Source organism: Aplysia californica, unplaced genomic scaffold (assembly GCF_000002075.1).
Source record: "Aplysia californica isolate F4 #8 unplaced genomic scaffold, AplCal3.0 scaffold00050, whole genome shotgun sequence".
NCBI classification, from domain to species: Eukaryota; Metazoa; Mollusca; class Gastropoda; order Aplysiida; family Aplysiidae; genus Aplysia; species Aplysia californica.
Window position 1 is genome coordinate 705,370 of NW_004797320.1, and position 24,439 is coordinate 729,808.

At 38.8% G+C, this 24,439-nt stretch overlaps 1 protein-coding gene across 1 annotated transcript; it reads right to left on the reverse strand.

The window, feature by feature from the left end:
• Positions 1-1,353: 1,353 nt before the first annotated feature.
• On the reverse strand, positions 1,354-22,019 carry LOC101856407 (integrator complex subunit 14). The gene is made up of 11 exons (XM_005092647.3): positions 21,954-22,019; positions 16,693-16,864; positions 15,374-15,541; positions 13,883-14,139; positions 12,590-12,712; positions 11,847-11,992; positions 10,847-10,979; positions 10,142-10,221; positions 6,173-6,348; positions 4,544-4,609; positions 1,354-3,830 (listed from the first exon to the last, which is right to left on the reverse strand). The coding sequence occupies exons 2-11, from the start codon at positions 16,852-16,854 to the stop codon at positions 3,600-3,602; spliced, it is 1,542 nt and encodes a 513-aa protein (XP_005092704.1). The 5' UTR covers positions 16,855-16,864; positions 21,954-22,019; the 3' UTR covers positions 1,354-3,599.
• Between the last annotated feature and the right edge of the window lie 2,420 nt (positions 22,020-24,439).

A 24,439-nucleotide genomic window follows, 5' to 3' on the forward strand; every position in this document is an offset into this window, starting at 1 on the left:
GTTGGTTGACCTTCAGAGTGAATCAGAGAAGGATCTTATGGGTGGCCTTTGTGAAGCAAAAATTCTGTTTTCTTAAAACAGCAGGATTTTAGCAAACCGGTGGGATCTTCTTAGGTGGAGTCTATTGTATCGACAGCTGAGCGCAAAAAGTGACTATTTCCACTTTTCACAGCTGCGAGAAAAATGAGTTTGAAATTTTGATGATTTAGAAATCTCTATAACAGTCATAGAAGAACCATTAATATCTCCATACCGAATTAAGGTACAGCTTAGATATATTTACAGAGGTAAAAAAGCGTCTTAAAATCTCACTACCCGTATCAGTTACTCCATTTTGACCGAAAGTGGATATAATCACTTCTTGCGCTCAGCCATCAATATATAGAGAGAATTATACATACATGTGTGTGTGTGCACGTGTGCGTGTCCATTCACCGACTGTCAAAATTTCTCCACACATGAGTCTCGAAAATTACTCACCTCATCTCTTGAATCCTGTTTCTTTGACATACGTCAAAGTGTGGTGTCGGTGTTGAGAAAAAATGTCAACTTTTCAAGTCATAGAGTTTAGGTGTATCGTGAATGATGTAAATAAATCCCCTATTATTTTTTTGACTAGCTTTAGGCTAACATCAAAGAAAATTTGTTGGAACCTTAGTTTGAACAGAGCAATTTCATTTTACCTCGTTATAACCACGGTCAGACAAAAATGACCAAGCCATAAAGTATGATAAAGAGAATTTCATGGGTTATTGCTTTTGACCGTCCGTGATATTACTGGACAGCATTAATATATAAAATAACATGAAAATACAGGGACAAATATTGAATGTGGGAAATTACCAAGACAAGATAGGGGAAACTCATACTAGTTGGTAACTGCAAATAAATGAGATCTAATGATAATATAGAAGAGAGTGTATACAAAATTTAATGTGAATATTAATTACTGTAGAAAGAATGCCTTTTTTTGCTCTACTTTTGCATGTTAAGTTAATGTAAATCTTGGTCAAGAATCTAGTCATTCTAATTCTAAACTGAAACGTAGACTTTCAGTCGTTAAGTCCCATATAAAAAGGATAGGAGAGAAGGGTTATTTTGTTATGGCTATGATTGCATCTTGTCTAACAGTGAGTTCAAGCATGGCAAAAGTATCTCCACCATATTTATTTCGAAATTCAACCATCCCGATTTTTCTTTGTTTGATTTGAACTGCTAAACCTTTAATAAACTGTAGCAACAGTATTGGACTCCACGCTCGAAAATCCCTAGAACGATATATTTTTTCTCAACACCACACGCTGACGTACGCCAAAGAAACATGATTCAAGAAACAAGGTGAGTAATTTTTTAGACTCAAGCGTTTCATTTAAAAACCATTATCCTTGAAATTTAAATTGACAGACAAAGCAGAAAGTTCTCACACAACAGATCTTCATTTCTGAATCAGAAAAATGAAAAGAACATCGTATGAAAAATACTTTTACGTACATTTAATTTTGCAAAAGACTCAACACAAGGAATAACAACATGATGACACATAGATATGTAGGTTGCCCTACAAGTATAACTGAATATGCGGCAGTGAAAAAGATGCAGTCGTGTTATTTATGCTGGAAATAATTTAGACTCAAATTTAGAAAAAATATTTGCCTACCATTATCACATTAAGATACATCTTTAAAACGAATAAAAAAGCTGTCAGCTCAACAAAGTAATAAACCTCACACAATTATAGTATAGTACAGACTCACCTAACATGAATTGTCAGTTACTGTAAGCACAAAGCATCTCAAAATCCGAACGTATTTGCACAAATCTAGAAGTAAGTACATTCAAAATCAGGTAGGCCTATACTTCATCTCTCTCAGCTAAGTAACAATCTCACTCTCTCTCTCTCTATCGGTGTTTTACATTATCAAATTATTTCGAGAAAATTATTTATTTTAGGTTTTAGGCATGTAATGCACACATCTCAGTTCAGCAAACAAGAGCAAAGAAACGCAAGTTATAGACACTGAGAGAAAGTAACCTGCAGAAATCTACGAGATACACATCCCTTTCAGTTACTCTTCCTTCCTCTAAAGTTTATCAGATGACTTAGTTTTTATCTGTATTGATAATGAAACCAAGTTTTATTAGATATTATATCCTGTCCAAAGTTTAGTCATTATTATGGTGACGTGGAAGTAAAATATTCTCTTCTTAATTCAAATTCAAATTCAATGATTATTGCTTTTCAATACCGCTGTTCTTATTACCTTTCATAATACAAACTGATCACAGCATGAATAGTTTAGTACTCTACTGTCTCCATTAGTTTCAATTCAACAGGTTCTATTACAATATATACCAACAAAGTGTCACGGTTCTGTTAACCATTTTCATTGAATCACTTATCACCATAAAAATTCCTCAAGACTATTGTATCTAAACATTCGAAGAAAACAGAACCTTCATGAAAATTTATGAAAGTAAACTACAGAATATTAGGTACCAGAAACTAATGTCTTCTAAGTAGCTGTATGACAAATTTATCCATGTCATAAAAGGCCTATGGTTCCTCAGATTTTTGGTACCATTCTTTTACTTCTCAGTCAATTTTTAAGAAAATGGCAGACGTTTTAATATTATCAAAACATTGCGAAATTCACAAATTAGCTGCCCTCCCATGTTTGACAGATAATAAAACAGTACGAAGGCCACCAAACACCTATACATCAACAGAGGACAATCACAATAACATATAGATAAGGAGCCTAATTTTTTAAAGACTAGGGGAACATTGCAAATCAGTATTTTTGTATTTCAAGCAGATTGTCAACGAAGCCCTGTCTGGATGGCGCTGCATCAACCCCCATGACAGAGAGGTTTGGCTCTATACTATTGTAGTGTACTGACTGCTCCCAGTGTTGGGGTTATATATTTTCGGAGTTTCATGGCAGAATTGATGAGGAATAATCCTAAGCCGAAGACTCCATAGTAATAGAAAATTAACTGATTTTTCTATTGGTGCCATTTTTTTAACCTGGATTTTACTTATTTCGAGTAAAAAATTATCTTTGAAAACTTTGACGTTATTTTTAAAGGCCTTCTATTTAAACCCCAAAGGCCAAATACACACCCCCAGAAAGACCATTCAAAGCTCTATAGTTCTCAGCCAATGAAAAGATGGCATTATTCATCAATCTTTCTGCGAAGCATTTGAATGCATGGGTGTCAGTTTTTGAACCAGTTGACCCCGCATTCCAACTGCAAGGGGTTATGCTTTCCAGTTATTCTCCAGCTCCAAATACATAAACATACAAACAACTTACACCATTGAAATGAGGAAAAGCTGAACTTTTTCATGGTGCACAACATTTGATGTTTTGTAGCTTACAGAACAAGGAAACAGTGACCTGAATTGCCCTAGTTCCACTGAAACCACTCGCTCAGAGCGCCTTGAGTCAGCTTATGCCCCATGTTTACACTACCTAATAATATGAAAACATATTATGTTCAGTGTTATCAATAAAACACGATTCAGTCATGCTCTGATGCAAGATGTCAAAATTTTGCAAAGGAACAAAGAAAAAGCAGAAAAAGTTTAAATGCTTTCAGGATGAACTTCCACTTGCAAAGTTCGTCTGCAGAGGCATAATGGTGTGATTGACATCAAGAGCAGTTTCATATCTGAGAGCATTGGCAGCATGAGTGAGCTGTATGGCTGCATTAGGATGGGCTGTTCCAGGAAGGAGAGTGCACTCCCGTTCCAAGATCGCTGCCATTGCCTCAAGGAGAATGTGGAATCCGTAATAGAGGGCAGCACGTCTGGTTCTGTTGAGTTCCTGGTGAAAAGTTAAAGGTGCTTATTAATACACATTCAGTTGGCTTCAAGATTTACAAAGTGCTTTCTTGTGTACACAAGTGAATAAAGCCAGAGTGGGTGAATAGACACAGTCTTGGGACAGATAAGTCATATTCATACACATATTATTTCTCTATCAATGAAAGAGCACAAACATGTTCTTTTTATGGTAACATAATACAGATCATTATCCTTGTGGATTTCTGCTATGCAGAGGAATCTGCCTCCTAAAAAGAAATCTAACAAAAATACTTTTGGACAAAGAGAAGCCACATGGTGTTCCTTGATTGTTGTAGTAAGAAGGTGGACAACTAATCAGATGATTTTCCAGTGTAAACAGCACTAACACTAGCCAAAAGTAACCACAAATGAGGACATAAAATTAATTAGGCAGGATACACTTTGCACTTCACTAAAGCATCATCTTTTTAGCCTCTTGAAATCAAATGGATTTATTTGCTCTTGCTACAGTAGGTCACTTTTCAATGACATATTTTGCTACGGCTTTATAGACGTTGAAATTAATTTATGAAAAAAACTTTGATGAAATATTCTTGAGACATGTTGCTATGAGATCTAAGGAAAATCAAATCATGTCTCTCATACATTTGGGTTAGATCTACAAACGTTTTCATCTTGCATTACTATCTTATAACATTAGCTGATTTAAGCAAAGGCGTTATGCTGCAGTACCTTGTAAAACTGCTGTAATTTATCCGGCAGCTTCTTGGCATGCCTCAAAACTTTCTGAAGATCTGACTGAAAAAATCATAATACAGGAGAAAACAGATCATTAAAAAATCTGAAAGTATTAAAAACATGGAAAACCAAATGTTAAGGTAGCGCAAATAAAAATGTACTCTGTCAAATGTCAAATAATGAAATGACAATAAATTCCAAATCAGTGCTGACAGCTTAACATCTATGGGACCATGGACGAAAATACTCACAAAGCCCAACTGCTTCCTCAGGACCACAGACAAGGATAATCGCAAGTGAAATAACCTATATATCTCAACCAAGGCCTGTCGATGTTTCTCTAAACATATTTATGTTTTCACTTACCTATTGATTAGTTCCCTTTTGATATTTTGCCTCAAATTTTTGATAATCAAATGTAGAAAGCGATAAAATGAGTATAAAAAGGTATTTCACCGAACCTTAGTTGTATGGACACAGTATTGACTGGAACGTAGACCTTGATTATTTGGATCGGGAGTATTCAGATCGAGAACAAATGTGATGAAAAATAGATCTGGAACCAGTTATCATTGGACTGAAGAGCAATTTACTCAATATGCAGATCTAGATATAATCTATTATACCTGTTACGGGCTGATTCTGGACAAAAACTTACCATTACATAATTGATTACACCTAATCGACTCAAACCAAAATATTTTTTCAATAAAAATGTGTCGTGGCATAGGGAATCATATTCATAACAGTTTGGTGAAATTTCAGATCATATCCACAATTTTACTAGAGGCTGAGTTATCCATTAGAGTAACACATATCTCGCACAGTCAGAAAGTACGCAGCAGCTCCAGTCGTGGGGAACTGAAAGTCAAGTCTGAGGCCAGTCCCACAGGTGTTAAAATATTTTATACTCTGAAGACAAATTCTCTCCATAACAAAAGTTTCAATGTTTTTGCGAGTCTATAACACAGTTTATTGCTTTTGTTCGAGACTTTCACATTTCCTGTATGCACTAAGTTCATTTTGTCCTTCTATACCAAGTGCCACATCTTAAAGAAACATCGGCAGTTAGGACATTCCATTTCCAAATAGGCTTGGTTGGTCTCAAAGAGGACATATCATGTTCTGTGTTTGTAGCTGCAACTAGGCAAGCACTCAAGTATGTTCAGCTGCTTCAATGTCGTTTGACCATTTCTATTCTACCAAAAGCTGACAAAACGCCTTTTCTTATTCACAGCAGTTTTGAGAAAAAGGGGTTTTTTTTGTCAGCGTAACCATAAAAAAAAAGAGTGCTTCTGAAATTTGAGTTCTAATTTATTCAAAAACTGGTCAGAGTTTTACTTTGATTTTTTCACACAAGTAGGGTAACTGATCAGGATTTCGATTTAGCAAATAAAAATTGTTGGCACCAAAATGAAAAAGTGTTTTGTCAGCTTACAGCAGTATTGTTCTTAATCTTATCAATTTCTTGAGAAAGTCAGGTATTATCATGTTATCTTGCAATAATCTATAACTTTAAAAAAGTATCCAATTGTCCATTAATTCGAAGCCTCCATTTCATCAATTTTGCTTTCCTCTACATGCAATGAAATGTACATTACGATGATTTTTCTGACTAGCTACCTGTAGTCCGGATGGCTTGATCCAGACTATACACGGTAATGAGTAACTTCTCTTGTCAGAAGGGAATACTGGAAATGGTGATTTCTTTTCTTCATCAGAGTAAACCATGTCAGGTAAATATTCCTTGCATGAAGTCAGATTGTCAAAACTACCCAGCCAAGGAATGGAATTCTGACCTGTAGACAAGAGTCAAGCATATCATGGAAAATAACTAATCAAGTTTAGACATGACATGATAATCTGTTTCAAAAGGTTATTGCAGAGAAATATAACATAATATCTGTACATCATACTGCCAGCCAAAGTGTCTCTTGATAAAATTAAGAAAAAGGAACCTGTTTTCATACTTAATCACAGTTTTTGATGATACCATGGATTAAAGTCCACTAAAGTATTCAGTCCAAATTTTATAAAGTGCACGAAAAAATGCTTATAAGCTGAAAGGCTTATATATATATATGTATATATATATATATATATATATATATATATATATATATACATACATATACATATATATATATATCTGTTAAAGTACTTTTAAAAATGTACTTAAGTACTATATATACAGAGCTGTTCAAGTACTTTTAAAAAGGTACTTAAGTACAAATTTAAGTACAATCTAAAAATGTACTTAAGTACAGTAAAAGTACTTTCCTGTAAAATATACTTGAGTACAAGTACTTTTTTAAAAAGTACTTATGAGTACATTTTGAGTACTTTCTGCAAATATGCTAAAACACTTCAGTGCTAACACAAAACATATTGAATAACATATCCAGTATATTTAACAAATTAGGCCATTTATTACTAAAAATGTAAACAGTATACAAAGCATTTGAATATACAATGTACGCACTGAACGTAGGTGGAAATGGTCCATGAAATTGAAAAAAAACAAACAGACGCAGCTAGTGAGTACGGTAAGTGATATTATGAATAGAACTTGTTTAAGCAAGACAATGTGATCAAATGTAAGTCAGTCCATGAGGTTGGAAAGTACTACAGGAAAAGTATCGAAATTGGAAAATGTAGAGACAAATTTGCTCTTATGAAAACATAAAATTGATGAAAATGGCCAGCAAAGAAATAGAAAAGTGCATTGAATTCTTCATTAACAAATCCTCAAGGAATCAATGTAGCCTTAAGTAAAAACCACCTAAAAAAAGGTTAAAAAGAAATTTAGGTAGCCTAAAAAATTGTTAGATAATATACATTGAGAACTCAGTTTCAATCCATTATTATAGTGGTAAGACAGATTTTGGTCACACTGTGTCGTCCACGGCGCCCACGGCAAACCAAAATACATGTAGTTTCCTAGAGTCTAGTCAGTGTAGTGTAACCAAAGATTTTATACTACAGTAGTCTCCGCCTAAGATCCCAGTGCTTGGGAGCAAGGGTAATACGGGATCTTAGCCGACGAAGCCAAGGAAGAATCTACAGTGACCCATGAACTGATGTGACCCCTGTGTGGTTTTATGACATATGGAGAGCAAAGAGTGGTCAACCTTGATGACCAATCACAGTGGCATGAGGCATGCCATACACTCATTAGCCCATCGTGAGTCTCGAGATCTTTATCTACGTTTATCCAGTTGCCCCTCCCCTTTACATGTCCAAAAATTTCAGCCTTCCATCTCTGATTGAGTCCCCCCGCCTTTGTCGTTATGCACCATTACGTTGTGACCACACCAATTAAAATTCAGGCTGTCTCACATAATAGGGAATAGAGAAAAACTGCCTTCAATGATCAGGGAAGAGTTCACAATTCGATGAGATCCTGCCTGGAGCGAACTTGTAGGCCCTACCCACCCAGCCAGTGATGTAAGTTTAGGTGGCAAACTCAGATGCGAGTGCGATGTTTGAGGAAAAGAAACGCATCGGTCAGTTCACACCTCGGTGTGATCCCGTCTGGGGCAAACATTGTACCCTTTCATCGAGTTTTACAACGCTTGTGATCACATTCACGAGAGTGGCTGATCTTTGACACAACGGGCCGTTCTTTGATCTCAACTTTTAACTCTTGGTTGATTGGCTGTGCCCGCCTGGGTGTTTGTTCTGTAAATTATGATCAGAAATGCCGGCACTTACTCTTTCTTTAAGCTTCAAAAGTACTCAAAATGTACTTTTAAAAGAACTCTGAAGTACTTTTATAAAAAGTATCGGAGTAGAGTAAAAGTACTGGTTCTCAAAAATGTAGCGGAGTACAGTAAAAGTAACGAAAATTGTAACGCAAGTACAAGTACCGGAGAACTTGTACTCCGTCACTACCAGCTCTGTATATATATATATATATAGAGAGAGAGAGAGAACTTCAGACAGATAGCATTTGTATAGCGCAAATCCCCGCTCAACAGCAAACTCTATGTGCTTCACAATCTATACTATTACCCCAGCAGACCTGACAGCATTCTGAAATAACCTCAACTTCCTGGGAAGCATACAGTGCAAGCAGCCATTTATGGGCGCTAAAACACTAACATACTGACAAGATCTTTCGCTGTCTATGAAGTGAGATACATTATTTAAGAATGTTACAGCTGATGTTACAATTCTATTTCCTAAAGGCTAAAATTAATTTTAACTATCACACAATCAACTCATTGATGAAAAGTTGTGATGGAAGATCACAGTAGACAAATGAAGATTGCATAGATTACTTTCAATTCAATGAAAAATGGAGACTAAACGTCCTTAATCTAGGCTTGCTATCTTCAACACTTTTATAAATTTTAAAGATAAATTCTGAATATAAAATATTGTTACATATTTTGAAAACAAAACGACAAAGTTATAATGACTGTCTCTGTTTGCCCCAGGAAGTCATAACAAAAGAGGGTGTTGTAGGTAGCGTAAACACGGCCTCGCGGGCACTCGCGGCCTTCCGACCGTGTGGTATCGGTGAAATCGGGGTAATTCCGATCGCTGTTTCTTCGCTCTTTCGCTATAAAACACCAAATGCCGTACACCTTATAAAAGTTCAGCTTTTCCTCGTTACAGCGGTGTAAGTTGTTTATATGTCCGATTATTAGGAGCTGGAGAATCGCCGACGAAAGCGAAGCCCCTCGCTGTCGGAATGCGTGGTCGGCTGGTTGAAAAATTGATACGTGTACATTCAAATGCTTCGCGGAACGAGGGATGATTAAATACCATCTTTTTATTGGCGGAGAACTGTAGAGCTTTAAACGGGCTTTCTCGTGATATATGTTTAGCCTTTGGCATGTAAATAGAAAGCTTTTAAAAATACCGTCAAAATGTTTAAAGATCACTTTTTACACAAAATATGCCTAATACCGGCTTATAAAAAATATCAATCAAAAGATCAGTTTATTTTCTATTAGAATAAAGTAATCAGCTTGGAATTATTTTTCATCAATCCTTCCGCGAGACTCGGAAAGCATGTGACCCCGCATTCATGGTACACTACAGTATAGAGCCGACTCGCTCGCCGCGGGGGCTGGTGCAGCGCCGGCCGGGTCAATGCTCGGTGTTTTTGTCGAAATAACGACAAATCATCGTGTTTGAGGCGATAAAGTACTGGTTTGTAATGATCTCACAGTCTTGAAAAAAATTAGGCTCCATATATTTGGTATAGTGATTGTACTCTGTTAATGTGGAGATGTTTACTGCTCTTGGTACTCTTTTATTGTCTGTCAAACATGGGGTTGCAGCCAGTGACTGACTTTAACAAATTTGATCAAATTTTAAACAACTACAATTTTCTAAAAAATTGACGGAGAGGTTAAAGAATGGTACCAAAACACTCAGTGGATATAGGCCTTTCAAATGAAACAGATAAATGTGGCATACAGCTAGTTTGAAAATTTAGTTTCTGGTACCTAGGTGTTGCCATCAATCACTGGTAATCAAAATTCTTTGTTTGAGATTTTTTAGAGTTAAAGGGTTAGGCCCTTTATGCAGAACACTCATATGTTGAAGTATTGTTTAAATCTGTGAGAGGGGAATTACCTGGCTCAAACATGGCTATTATTAGGTTAGATTTCTTCTTGTTGTCAGCCCAGGAGTAAATCATGCCATACCAGTTGTCTCTGAAAAGAAGGGAACAACAGGCTAGTTAAAAACTGTAGAACAAAGTTACAACAGCTATTGCATAAATATTTGTCATAGGTGCTACAAAATTCAATACATGCAACTGGGAAAATATGATGTACCATTCCACACTATCCATCATCCATCCATTGATTCCAGAGAAGCCAGGGTTCTAAAAACGGCATTTGATTCCTGCCTACAATATTGGTTCACACACTGCCAATCTGGCATGCTTCCATGACGTGTCTCTCTCTCCATTTGTCCTGATGTATGCCTGCATCTTATGCTTCCTTTCACTCTCTTCTCCCCTCTTGTTTTCTTTCTCTCATCTTTGTTACAAATACTTGCTCTGTCTGGGTGTCTCTTATCTTTTCCTCTCTTTCACTCCATATATGCCAATGCCATGAACTTGCTTTTTTTTCCCTTTCTCTTTCTTCCTTTGAATAAACACCTGTTTGTGAACATGGGCATGCTAGCTTGAGAGTAAGGATGATGGGAGATGCACCACAACAGGGTAATGAGTTGGTACGACACACATTTCATTACACTAAACTGGGTGAAATTGCCGTAGCTGCAGAGTTCATATCTAACACAGCCATATAACTGTACTGACTTCATACTTACTGAATTCTTGTGAGGGCCACCATGCTTTCCACTTTCAAACTACCATGGAGTAGGACGGTAAACGACGGGACCTTTCCATCCTCTTGGCTGTCTTCTTCTTCCTCTTTTCCATTTTTATTTTCTTTGTCTTTAGCTGAAATGTAAGAGTAAGATTAAGATAGTCTACTAGAGGGTCATTAGCCTTGAGGTAAGGTAACTCAAGCAAAAGCAACCTGTATAATTCACAAATCATGCAGCTTTTTTTCTATGGACAACTTTGCATTTTTTTTCTTAGGTTTTTCACATCTCTGCTCCAATATTAGGTGGGATTGAGTAGATATTTCAGAAAAGTATGGAAAAGAGGATGGTCTTGTGAACACTTTGGGCACCATAGTCATCAAAAGTCAATGAAGCATATTTGGCCTTCTTACTCAAATGTGTGTTGGGTTTTTCTGTGTTTTTTTTATTTCTCAATTTGACTCGACTATACAAAGGTAAAAATATTGTCCTTTTGACTTTTTTCTCAATATAGAACTATATTTTATATGGAGATATTATTTTAGCACAAAAATACTATTACTGGAGATAGGAGATGAGTACATGATGGTAACAGTCTACTTCAGCCCTCCCTTTGGAACTCACTTGACCCACCATGCACATCGGGGCTCTCCACTCTCTGCAGGTCCAGCAAGGAGGTAGCTGTGACATTATGAGCGAAAGACGATTTCAATTATTCTAAGAATGCTGGGTTGAAGTAGACCTTTACCAACATGATAATAGCATAGTATTGTAATAAACTGGGCCTAATATGAACTAAAATCTGCTTTTTTGTAGAATTTGTGGTATGCCATAAACCATGGAATTACTTGCATCCTGCAATATACAGTTACCATTATTAACTGAGAGCTAAATTCACTTAGCCAATGATAAGATTCACTCTGTCAGGAACATGCAAAGTGCAAAGACACCAATCCCCTAAAAGGTAACATTCCTGTCTGAGTCAGAGGGAAAGAAAAAATACCATCAGCTGCTTTCTCTCTGATTGACCTTGGGAGGATGAGATGACGGGCAATTGTGGGTGGGCTCCCGACATCTTTAATATCTATGAAGCCAACGATTTCCAGTTTTTCAGACACACTGTACGTCTCCTGGCAGTCATCTAGTTGTCTGTCAAATGAACAAAACGAAAACTTTTCTGCAGAGTAATTAATAAAGTTATCTATATTTGTAAAAGTACTCTCCTATTTGTTGTTTACTTTCATTTTTTCTTCTCCATCGAAAATTTAAAGGATACTTAAAATTACCTTATGAAAATATTAAAACAAGAAGTAAGAGAATAAGTTCTGTACATGCTCTCAATTTTTTAGGTACAAATAAGGAAAGTTTAAAAAAATATTTTTTCTTCTAGAACAAAACAGCAGAGAGTGAGTATAAAAGCTTCATTGTTTCTAAACTATACAGCAGTGACTCATAAATTCACTTTTTGACTTTTTTATACTCTGCTTTGAAAAGGGAGATACTTGAGACGAATTCACAGTCAGAATGTTAGCATTGCAAGAGTGACAATGAGAAATTAAATTTACAGTGCCAATGAAGCAGACCAAGAATCATTCAAAACAATTCAAACAAAAACAATCATGATTATTCGACATTTCAGATCAATTTGTCCGCCACAACTAAGAAATTCATGGACAGGCTGTCAACACTTAGATGATACTAAACTATTCGATTTCTCTATATCTCTTCTCTCTTAAAAGTGCTTACTTTACTAGCGGCTCGGGATGAGGAAAAAGTTGTACTGAGCAGTTGAAGTTTCCACAGACCAATGTTCCACAAAACGGATTGTAATACTTCTCACAAAGTCTCATGAAAACATCACTGACTGATCTGAAACAGAAGGGAATTTTGATTGTTCACAAACATGCAAACAGCTGTTAAAGTTTAAATACATAGTTGATACAAACAGAAGTGAAATCTCATCAAATAAACTGCTTGCAAATCCTGCAAAATGCATAGCGTGGGCCTACTAAATCAATAATCTGATCAAAATCATCAGTGGCGCTTGTGTCTATTTGGATAATTCACTTGCAATGTTCTGCTCCTACTCTTGACCAGCCAACTAAGATGTCAACATTATCTCTTCCACTGCATTCAAAGACATGCAGGAGGGAGGGAAAGACAGAGGGAAAGAGGGGCATGCAGGGGGAGGGAGGGAGGAGAGAGACAGAGGGGCATGGAGAGTGAGGGAGAAGGAGAAAAAGAGAAAGGGTAAGGGCAGGTGGGAGAGAGATAGAGAGGGGGGGAGGAGACTGTCAAGTTTTCCACCCCCTCCTTTGTTTTCACCTCCAACTTGTTCTATACTGTTATGCCTGTGACTAGGTCTAGCTCACTGGTACTATGAGTTCTGGTATAGTGTACTTGACTGGCTGAAATCAGAAGTTTTGCAAGAGGACAAAAAAAAGCAAAATATAACATCAGGGCTCCAGGTATGAAAAATTATTATTGCACAATAAAAGTAAAAGGCACACCACAACTCACTTCTCCTAAATGCCCCCCATGATTGAAAGTTTGCACCCAACCACTCTGCTATGACATTGAAATGTTCCTGAGTATTGAGTGCATCTGGTGGAACATACGTCCTCATCATTGTCTTTCTCTTCCTGGATCAGGCCATGGACAAACACTTTCCACTTTTCCCTACCCTGGGCTAGCCTCTTGATATTATTCTATGTCTTTCCATTGTGTTTTTACATCATTCTCTTCTCCAGGTTCCATACACGGTTCAGGAACATCAATATTTTTGAGAAAAGGCTTCTGATTCATTAGTTATACCAAAAAAAAGAACAAACACAGGCTATTTTGATGCAGCTAAAGTCGCCTATTTGTGAATTTGGAGAACACGAGGCATTTTGTTTATGCAAAATATTTTTGTAAAGTTATTTTCTATTCCTTAGGAGAGTCTAATGTTTCTTTGAGTCAAAATTTGGTGAATCTAATGATCACATGCTTACTTCAAATGAAGAGATATATATGTATCATGTGACCTCATTTTCTTACTTGAAGGTGATAGGTCCATCTAGTGTGAACAGCTCTCCGCCTTGGCCTCCAATATCTATCAGCTTCTGATAGTAAAAGAGAGAGTGGCGAACATCTGGATTGCTTGGGTTCCCTATGCACACAACATGAAGTTTACATGGAAAAGGAAATGGCAAAGGAAACTTTTCCTCTGTAGATGATCTGTTTCCTGCTGTTTGAAGGGATTTCTTTAGGGAACCAGCTCCAATGCCAAGACTCCCATCTGTAACCAATATGACCTGTTTGATAAAATAAAGAAATGCACTAATTGAGCCCTATTAAAATATAATAGATATTAAACTTCTTGCATTTAGAATGTAAGGACACAATTTGTACATCATTTTTTAAGCCTCACACATATAATATATATCCTTTCCACTGGATTTTTTTATTTTTTTAAATTTCACAATTGCTAAACCCCCCCCCCCCCCCCCCCCCCCCCAGGGCAGCGCTACTGACTGAAGTGTCTTTAGGCCATTCCCAAAGGGGGGATATTAACATGTGACCGGTACAGTAGAATTGTAAATGGGCCGATTTATCAATGTCATGCTCATACTGTGCCAGAACAACATAGGGGAAACATCTGCTTTTTTTTCCTCATCCTATCGTCATTTTTCTCTACTTCTTTAGTATGTTTGTGACTCTCTTGTGAACTGCTATTTCCGGGGTGCTTTGATAGTCGAAGCAGACTTTGCACTGTTGAGGCTAGAGGGGTGAGCCTGATTTCCCGTTTGGACTTCTCCGTTGACATCCACCCCTTGGCGCTCATATGACCTTATGAAGTTGTGAGCCCTGTAAAACCTTACTAAAACCAAACTAAACAATTGCTTATTCATGACCAATTGATATAGACTTTTGGGTTTCATAAACAGTTATGACTCCTTGACATCTCGTACAAAGACCACATTTCAAATGCCGAAGTACGAAAGAGAATCACCAACGCAGTGGGACAATATGAAGATCTACTGGCCACAGTGAAAAGACGAAAACTAAAATGGTATGGGCATGTCACAAGATCCACAGGACTTGCCAAAACAATCCTGCAAGGAATCGTACAAGGAAAGAGAAAGAGAGGAAGGCAGAGAAGGAGATGGGAGGACAACATTAAAGAGTGGACAGGAAAGATGATGGGTGACAATCTGAGGAGAGCAGAGGACAAAAATAGATGGCGAGAGCTGGTTTTCCAATGCAGTGGTGCCCCAACGGTTGCCCCAACCACTGGATAGAAGAAGAAGAAGAAGACGAAAACAGTTATGATTTACACTCCCACATGTAAGTCCTCCCAGCTTCTAAGCAGGCTTTTAAGTGGCAGCAAAAATAAAGATATAGATGAAAAGAAGGTACACAATAAAAAATAAACTTAGTATTACCTGCCACCAATTTTACAAGCAAAATATACACCTAACCATTGTCTGTCTGAGTAGCAGTCTAACAAAATTGGTCTAGCATTCTTGAAACAAGTTCTATATTTACCTGGCACATGGTGTTGTTCCATTCATCTGATATTATAGTTTTCACACCATTCAGAGCAGTTTCTATGCATGTTTTGCTGAAGACTTCCACCTTATTCAAAGCTGCTTTGATTGAATCAAAATCTCTGGTAAATGCAACAAGGTGCTCCCAGAGGTATGAAAAAGTAATCTGTAAAAAAATAATTAGTGAGGAAATAGAGTAAAAAACATATGGTCTATGTTAAACAATTGACAACGAGATTCTATAACTTTCAAAGATATTCATTGATGTCCATCTTCACTTTATTTTAATCGTAAAATTCAGTTGATTTCATGTATATGTGCAAAAGCACTTTTAAAAGTTCATGGAATGATTCAAATACAAAATGAGAAAGTTAAAGATTCTATTTAAACACAGTCGAACCTGTCTTTAAGGAAACCTATCTCAGAAATCTTATAACAGAATCACCCTGCTCCCCTTTGGATAAATTTTTCTATAATTACCTCAGTAAAACAGAACCCTGTTCAACCCGAAAAAAGAAAAAAAATTACTTCCTTTCAGAGGGTTTGATCTGTCTAAGACAGATTGTTGTATTACCGGCTCTCCTGATTGAAACTTAACTCCCAAGTTGGTTCCATTGACTCTAACCTTTATGCCATGCCACTAGGCAAGGGGTGTGGCTTGTGGGTAACTGTAACCACATCAATGTCATCCATGAGCTGTCAGGATGGTGTGAAATCTCACAATTACTTGTGAAAATGCTTGTGAGGCACTCCAGCAAGGAAACTCTCTGAGTAGCCAGAGGGGTGAAATTAATTTGACCACTGCCTGCTGCCCTGAAATTAATTTGACCACTGCCTGCTGCCCTGATTGTATGGCCAGCAGAGTAAAAGTTCCTCAAATTGGTGTTACAAACATGGAAGGGATGGCATTGGTTGATTGTACTCATTACATCAATGGTGGGTTGTGCAAAGAGAGGAAACAAAGGAGATGTTCAATTGTTTCCGTTTTTCATTGGTCAAACAGTGGTCCTATAAAATGCAAGCTCTGGTGGCAATGGATTTAGTAAGGCAATTGCATGCCATTATCAGAAAAGCAAGAATAACACTTGAGAGGTATAAAGTTTTTACTACTTTTTGCCAACTGGGCAGGTGACACTTGTTTACATCATATACGAGCTTGCCCTCTTACCACAACTCCCAACCCAACCCCCTTCCCCCGGCCTAAAAGACAGAAAAAGTCTCAGCCTAAATTTTTTTCTGGCTCCCTCGTGATTCCGTCTTGAACTTGAACAGGTTCAGTTGTAATTACTTCACATCTTGTCAAAGGCGATTACTTACGAGGGACACAAATTCTAGTTTATAGTTGCCGCTTAAATAGTCCAGAAACGTGTTGATGCCATGAATAGCTAAGTGACGTCGCTGATACTCCTCTGAAACATCTGGAAGGACAACTGGCCGGACCATAGACAAGGAGACATCGAATGCAATCACTGTTGGCATTTTGCTTAACCTGAAAGAAAAAAGAGCAAACAATTTTAATACCTTTAAATTACCTCTGACTTATTGCAAACAGTGGATTGAGAGTCAAAGGTCCTATGGACAGATGCGCCACAAAAAAAAAAGCAAGTTACAGTAGAAGACATTAGAAGACTGAATCCTTCTGCTATCATGGGAGTACAATCAACAGAGAGGGAGGAAGAGAGTAGAAATTAAGTCTCGCATCAGAAAAGCACAGGCTGCTTTTATATCTTTCAATAGGATTTAGAGGACCAGGGATATCTCGCTCCAAACAAAGGTGATGATTTTCAACTCTAATGAGAAGTCAATCTTATGGATGTGAAACATGGAACACATCTCATATTTGCATAAACAGGATCCAGGTTTTCTTGTACAAGTAGGAAAAAATTATGCAGGATCTGATGGATATATGCAGGGTCATCATTGAGAAAGTGTTAAGGAGGATATAAGACAGAGCCCAGTTGGAGATGAAGTGGGAAGAAGGCGGTGGCAATGGATTGGACATATTCTCAGCTGGCCAAACCTCGCAAAGCCTCTAGGTTTTCATAGAGTTTGAAGCTCTGTTCAGTTTTATTGTAAGATTTCTTTTTGTTTGCTGTCGTTGTTTAATCATATTATAACATATATCTGTCCGCCCTGGTCATAACCAGTCATAAGATGCAATGTGCTATTTGGGGCTACGAGGCTCGAAAGGCTAAAAAGTGACTTTCCATGAATTTTTTGTTTTTTGGATCTATTGAAAGTTTGATGTCTTCTGCTTCATTTACAATCAAAATAAACAACTACAATCGACTATAAATATTTTATTTTGATTTATTTTGGAGATCTGTGAGGTTTGTTGTGAGCTTGGGTGACAAGATAAAAGCACTTTGGACCTCAAACCAGTTCAAACATTTGACTTGCTGGTGTGTAGCTGGGAGATTATTTATAGAACCATTACCTCACTGCCACATTGCTTCATATGTGTATGTGTGTGTATGTGTGCATTTGTATGTGCATGCGTGTGTGTGTGTGTGTGTGTGTGTGTGTGTGTGTGGGTGTGTGGGTGTGTGTGTGGGTGTGTGCTTGTGTATTTATAGTGCTCCTGCAAACGTTAGGAAGCGTAAACACGGCACGTATGCTGACTCCCTGACTTCTGAGCGTGTGGTTTCGGTGAAATCGAGGTAATTCAGATCGCTTGAAAATGGGCTGCCAACGGAACGGGAAGGCAATTTCCAAAGAGCGTCTTATATTTTAAATTTCACTCAGGGTGAGAATACAGCAGCAGAAAAAATTGAAATTTTGAAAATGATAGATTAGCATAATAATTGACAGAAGAATATTGCTAGTAGATGTGTATGCATGTGACATGTGAGTAGAATTTATGTATATGCATGTAAAACTATGTATTTATGAAACCTTGTAACCAATCAGAGCATGGCTGACGGGATGCAGTTAGCCACAAGTAAGGGTGCTGCACAATCACAAACAACCGAACCAAACAGTCCTGCAAGTTGCAAAGAAAATAGTCCGAGTCGGCAGGATGCCGCCATGCAATCGTGTTGCCACCATGACTGACAAATGGGAATCACTCATAGACGTCAAACAATATGGCTGCTACTATAAGTATCGGCCAATGGCATTTAGTTGTCGTTCTCTAGCTTTTCCGACTAGATCTAGAGTATCTGGCCCAACCCGCGACCACTTGTCGTATTTTGCTTCTCAGCAGTCTCTGTAGTCAAAATAGGTCAGGCAATCCATGTTCAGGGCCGCTTCAGTGTGTCAACTTCCGGTTTATACCGTGATATCGTCATTTATTCCAAAACATCATTCGCAGATTTCGCTTTTTAACATGTTAATGTTCTGCCCTTGGCACAACCGCATGCCGTCAGCTCGACCGCATACGGAATGGGGCACGACCATGCACGCACAGACAATAACTATAACAGTAGCAAGAAAGTTGTTAGTGCACTATTTAAAGGTACAGTCATACCTGTGTAAGACGGAATCGCAAGGGAACCAGAAAAAAATTCCGTCTTAGACAGGGGAATTTAGGGGGAGATGGAGGTTGGGGGGGGGGGAGGGGGGTCAACAAAGACCCAGCCGGTGGGATCAAGGATCGCTTGTCCGGTCAGCAAGCAGTCAAAACTTCACACCTCTCAGACGCTATCTCCTCTGATGACATGCGTCAGTCTTACTTATCAAATTAAATTACCACCAGTGCTTGCCTTTCATAGGACCACAGCTTGACCAATTAAAAACAGAAACGTTTGAACATCTCCTTTGCTTCCACCCTTAGCCTCACCCACCAATGCCACCCCTCACTGCCATCATTGCAACAAACGATTCGAGGAACTCTTTCCTCGACTGGCCGTACGATCAGGGTGGCAGGCATTGGTCAATCTAATTTCACATTTCTGGCTTCTGGCTACCAAGGAAAGTTTCCATTGTGGCTCGCTACTCGAGCACTCTCACGGGCAGTCGTGAGATTTCACACCCACACTACCCTGACCATCTGCATCGCTCAGGGCTCACACGATGGGGTAACATCTACCCCCAAATTGCACCCCTACTCCCTTTCCTTGCCCAGCGGCATGGCCATGGCGCTAAGTTTAAAGCCGGTGGAATCAAACTTGCGAGTTTTGTTTCAAATCAGGGCTGAGTGGGCAAAGCATTTTCCGTCTTAAACAGGTGAAACCCTCGGAAGGGGGCAGATTTTTGTTTCCGTTTCCGCGTTGGACAGGTTTCTGTTTTATACAGAGGTAATTAAAGAGGAATTTATCAAGGGGGGAGCGGGGAGATTCCGTTAAGACAGGTTTTCGTTTTATACAGGTTTCCGTTAACCCTCATCCTGCCGGAGCCGGGTTTATGTAGCCCGATAAGCCTATTTCGGCACCTCGCCTGCGTTCTGATCCCGAATCAGTGTAGCCCCTGGCTCAGCGCACGCGCATCATCTTACGTGTCATTCGGGTCCCGAGTCGGATCCCCGTTCACGCAGGTTCAAGTGTGTGTGCATCAGTCTGCTTGAGTTTGTGGCCTTCTTCTAGAACCGCCTGCATTGGTTAGTAATCGAGGCATACGTCTCATTCAAAACATGCCAAGTTGGTAGCTCTAGATGTTCGTCCAATGAAATTATAGAAGGAATTGACCCACTTAGCCATGAAGAGCTTGAAAGGATAGTCAGGAAACAAGACTTCCATTTTTTCTATACAAAATCTTTCAAATGAGCTTGATTTTGTATGAAATGATACTACCTGATAAAAAACAAGCTTGTTTGATAGTTTTGAATACCATTGTGCAGGCACAAAGAACAATTTGAGAGTAATAAAACATTCGGAAATTGACCTATATTATCCCCTTTCGAACCTCAGGTCATTCATAACAACAAGAGCGTCCAGAAAAGTTATATTCGAATGGGCGTAACTACTCGTAATGTCTTATCAGTTTGTGAGAGGGGGTTATTCATGTGTTTGTCACACTTTATAAATAGAAAGCTATGAAAGATAGAGCGCTATTTTCATCATCAGTTAACTCTTATCCTACGTCTGTGCCCAGATGCGTATCTTATTAGCAACCGCTTACGTCGGACGTGCCGGGCAGGCCGCCGGGGTCACTCAATGTGTACTGTTGGTGTACAGCGCGCGTGCCGGGAAAGGTGTGTTTTCGCCATGAATACCGTGGGAGTGTGTCAACCGATGATCTTTCATAGTTTTTTATTTATAAAGTGTTACAAACACATGAATAACCCCCTCTCACAAGCTGATAAGACATTACGAGTAGTTACGCCCATTCGAATAACCTTTCTTGACGCTCTTGTTGTTATGAATGACCTGAGGTTCGAAAGGGGATAATTTAGGTCAATTTCCGAATGTTTTACTCACAGATTGTTCTTTGTACCTGCACAATGGTATTCAAAACTATCAAACAAGCTTTTATTTTTTTATCAGGCAGTATCATTTCATACAAAATCAAGCTCATTTGAAATATTTTGTATAGAAAAATGGAAGTCTTTGTTTCCTGACTATCCTTTCGAGCTCTCCTCATGTCTAAGTGGGTCAATTTCTTCTATAATTTCATTGGACGAACATCTAGAGCTACCAACTTGGCATGTTTTGAATGAGACGTATGCCTCGATTACGAACCAACGCAGGCTGTTCTACAAGAAGGCCTCAAACGCACACAAACTCAAGCAGACTGACGCACACACACTTGACCTGCGTGAACGGGGATCCGACTCGGGACCCGAATGACACGTAAGAGGATGCGTGCTGAGCGTGCCCTGAGCCAGGGGCTACACCGATTCGGGACCAGAACGCAGGCGAGGTGCCGAAATAGGCTTATCGGGCTACATAAACCCGGCTCCCACAGGATAAGGGTTAACACACTCCCGCGGTATTCATGGCGAAAACACACGTTTGCCGGTGGCCTGCCCAGCACGTCTGACGTAATCGGTTGCTGATAAGATTCGCATCTCGGCACAGACGCAGGCAAGAGTAAGTCAGGTTCTTCTGTACTGTATAATAATTTCTTTAGCAAATTAGGATGAAAACAATATATCTTATTATAAACAGAGGGTAAAGAGACAAGTGGTCGCGGGTTGGGCCAGCTACTCAAGTTCAGTAACTGAAGAAAACATCTCTAAGAATGTTTCCGATAAGCCTTTCACTTCAAACTCGACTGCTGCACTAGCCTAGTAGTTAGCAGACGACTGACGTTCTCGGAAAAGGATTGACCAAAAGTGGAACTAGACAAGGCACGTAACTCTAATAAAACAGACAGCACACGAGCTGCACAAAAGGAAAAATGGGGAACAGGTCGCCCTCAGGGCACGGTCGCGCCCAGGGCCGATGTCTCTACATCTACATTATTTGCTTGTATTAATAATGTAAGTTGTAACCCAAACTCAAACGCTAACCCTTGCCGTTGCCTGCCTCAACCCAGTAACCCTAACAACATAACCATAACGCCATAACCCTCTATTCTCTACTCTTTTTCATAGTGGTCGCAGGTTACAGAATTCCTCCAACAAAAACGTCTTTATTCGTCATTTGAGACTCCTCAAATCGTGTTAAACGGTAACCACTTTTCGACTTGACACTTACTTTGAGGTTTAAACAAGCAGGGATTTCAGACATCGGAGGCTGCCATGTTGTTCCATAAAATAATTCTTCCGCCAATCAGTTAACGAACCAAACGAAAATCTTTTCAGAAAAAGGCAACCAAAATAATAATTAAATAGCAAAAAAGAGTTTTCATATCAAATTACATTAAAGAATAATATATAGATCTAGTAGTTTCTAATTGAACAAGCAGGCCTACTGACCATTACCATTATATTTTTATTTAAAGTTTTATATTGTTCTGTTCTGAATGTCTCTGGAAGCTACTCCTACTTTTACTAGAAGAGTTCTTCTTCCAAAAAAAAATTGAAATGTCTTAGTGCTCTCTGGATCAAAAATCAAAACTCAAAACATCGGTCTGGGAAGTGGGAAGTGGAAAGATCAATGAGTTTCTCTGTCGATAAACACCAAGGCTCTAAGAACAAACGGAAACAGCAGTAGATATTCCAATGTCTTTGAAAGTCAAAATAAAAAGTACGTTATCAAAGAATCGATATCTACTACTAGACTCTAGATCTAGATTTCTAGATCTAATCTTAGACTTAGAGATCTAGTGTTGTTATTGTTACCTCAACTGGCTCAACCGCTGCTCTTATAATATATTTATGTTTAAGTTTAAGGCTGGCTTTGCAGTTTAGCCTTAGCCTTGATACGATTAAGCCAACATGATGCTATTTCGCGAATGATGATAATTTATAATGATACAAGTCTCGAACAAGAGTACAGCAGTTGCACTACTACTTCAGTAGTAGTACCAGCCATACGTCACGTAGTAGTACTGACTACTACTAGCCTGTTCTAGATCTAGATTATAGATCTACGCTAGACTCTTTAGTCTTTAGAACTTGTCTTGTATTATAATGAATAGGGGAGGACTTCCATAACGAGCAACCACTATGAGACAGAGCAGAATTGAGGGGTAGGGTTACGGTTAGGTCTAGGCCTCTTCTTTATATTTATTGTGTTTGATTGATGGGGTGGTCGCTCGTTACGGAAGTCCTTCCAATGAATAGTATCAGTAGCTAGATCTAGTTAGGCTTAGCAGCTATGCAGGTTTCCATATAATATAGAATCTAGATCTAGTCTATATAGAGTCTATATTAAATTATTGTGTTAGTGTTTAAGTATTTAAGTAGTGTTCGTTAGGCGCTTTCTGTCACTTTGCGTTATCGGTGGATCGTATGATTGTTGCGCTTTCTGTAGATCTAGAATCTAGATCTAGATTGTCTAGATATTATATATTCATCTCGTTAATTTTGTTGCGCTTTCTCAGACTTTCTGTAGATCTAGATTGTCTAGATATTATATTCATTCATCTCGTCAATTTTAACTCCCTCATTTGTCGATCTTCACCTTACAATCTAGTGGTACCCGATGAATGTCCATTATATCATTAATATTGGGCGCTTTTTCAGTAGTTCCCACCCCGCAATTGTTATTCGCCGGTTTTGGCCCCAAGAGTAGTGGGATTTCAGGGGGGCTAACTGTGGGGGGTTTCAGGGCTCACCCCCTGCATTAAACCATAATTTGATGTTTTGCAGTTGTTACGTTTGATATTATATCTTAGCTGCCGCGCATCAAACGTATAGATCTAGATGTAGATCTAGGCTCAAATTGAGGGGGGGTGGGAACTACCGAAAAAGCACCTAATATTGTTGACATTACACCACCAGGGTTAAGGCTCAGGGCCAGGGTCTAAGATCCGTTCCATATTCAACGGATCAAGAAAAAGCGCTGCGTGATCCACCAGTCTAATACAGAATGCTTTAACAATCACATGCGGCTAAACGTAGAACTAGGCACCTGCCTGATTGGCTGCTTATTTTAGTAATGTGATGTCATCACATCCTGGGATACCCAAAGACTATTTTTAGAAGGCCGTGGAGACAAAGATTCTCTACTGCGATCTTTGGTGGAGATACCGCATGGAACAACATGTTGGATCAGTGGCTTGACGTATTATCCGTATCGATGTGTTTCACGCGTTGAAATTTCACCCCTGTGGCTATCTGCAGCCCATCTGCCATGCTCTGATTGGTTACAAGGTTTCCAGTATGTCAATAACTTTTCGGAATTCCGGTTCTTGGACATGATGGAAGATTAGATCGTTGATGCTCAGAACAATAAGAACGCTGATGCTTGAAATTAAAACACGGTAAACACAAAGACAATAAAGTGTGCGAAAATTGCACCAGAAGATTACACCCCCCATCCCCCGATTTACAATGCGCGGAAGAGATAGGCGGCAGCAGCAGCATCGGAACACCGCATCATCTCATCACTTTACCAGTATTCCTAGAAAAACATCACACCAAAGCTTCGTGCCATCTAACTTAATCTGAGATCGTGTTGTAGAGAATCTTTGGTGCCATGTGGTTGGGTATATTTAGATGTAGACACGTGATCGGATGGGTCCGGGTCTGACTTCACAGGAGATGGCCGCCTTACCTAAAAAGTAGTTTGCGTCG

Bases quoted from the DNA above. Each gene is read 5' to 3' on its own strand.
- LOC101856407 (XM_005092647.3), bottom strand. From the start codon at position 16,854: ATGCCAACAGTGATTGCATTCGATGTCTCCTTGTCTATGGTCCGGCCA. The intron at 14,140-15,373 runs GTAAATATAGAA...TTTATCAAACAG, and splicing joins GGAACAACACCATGTGCCAG to GTCATATTGGTTACAGATGG. The intron at 11,993-12,589 runs GTAAGCACTTTT...TTCATTTGACAG, and splicing joins CATCCCGAGCCGCTAGTAAA to ACAACTAGATGACTGCCAGG.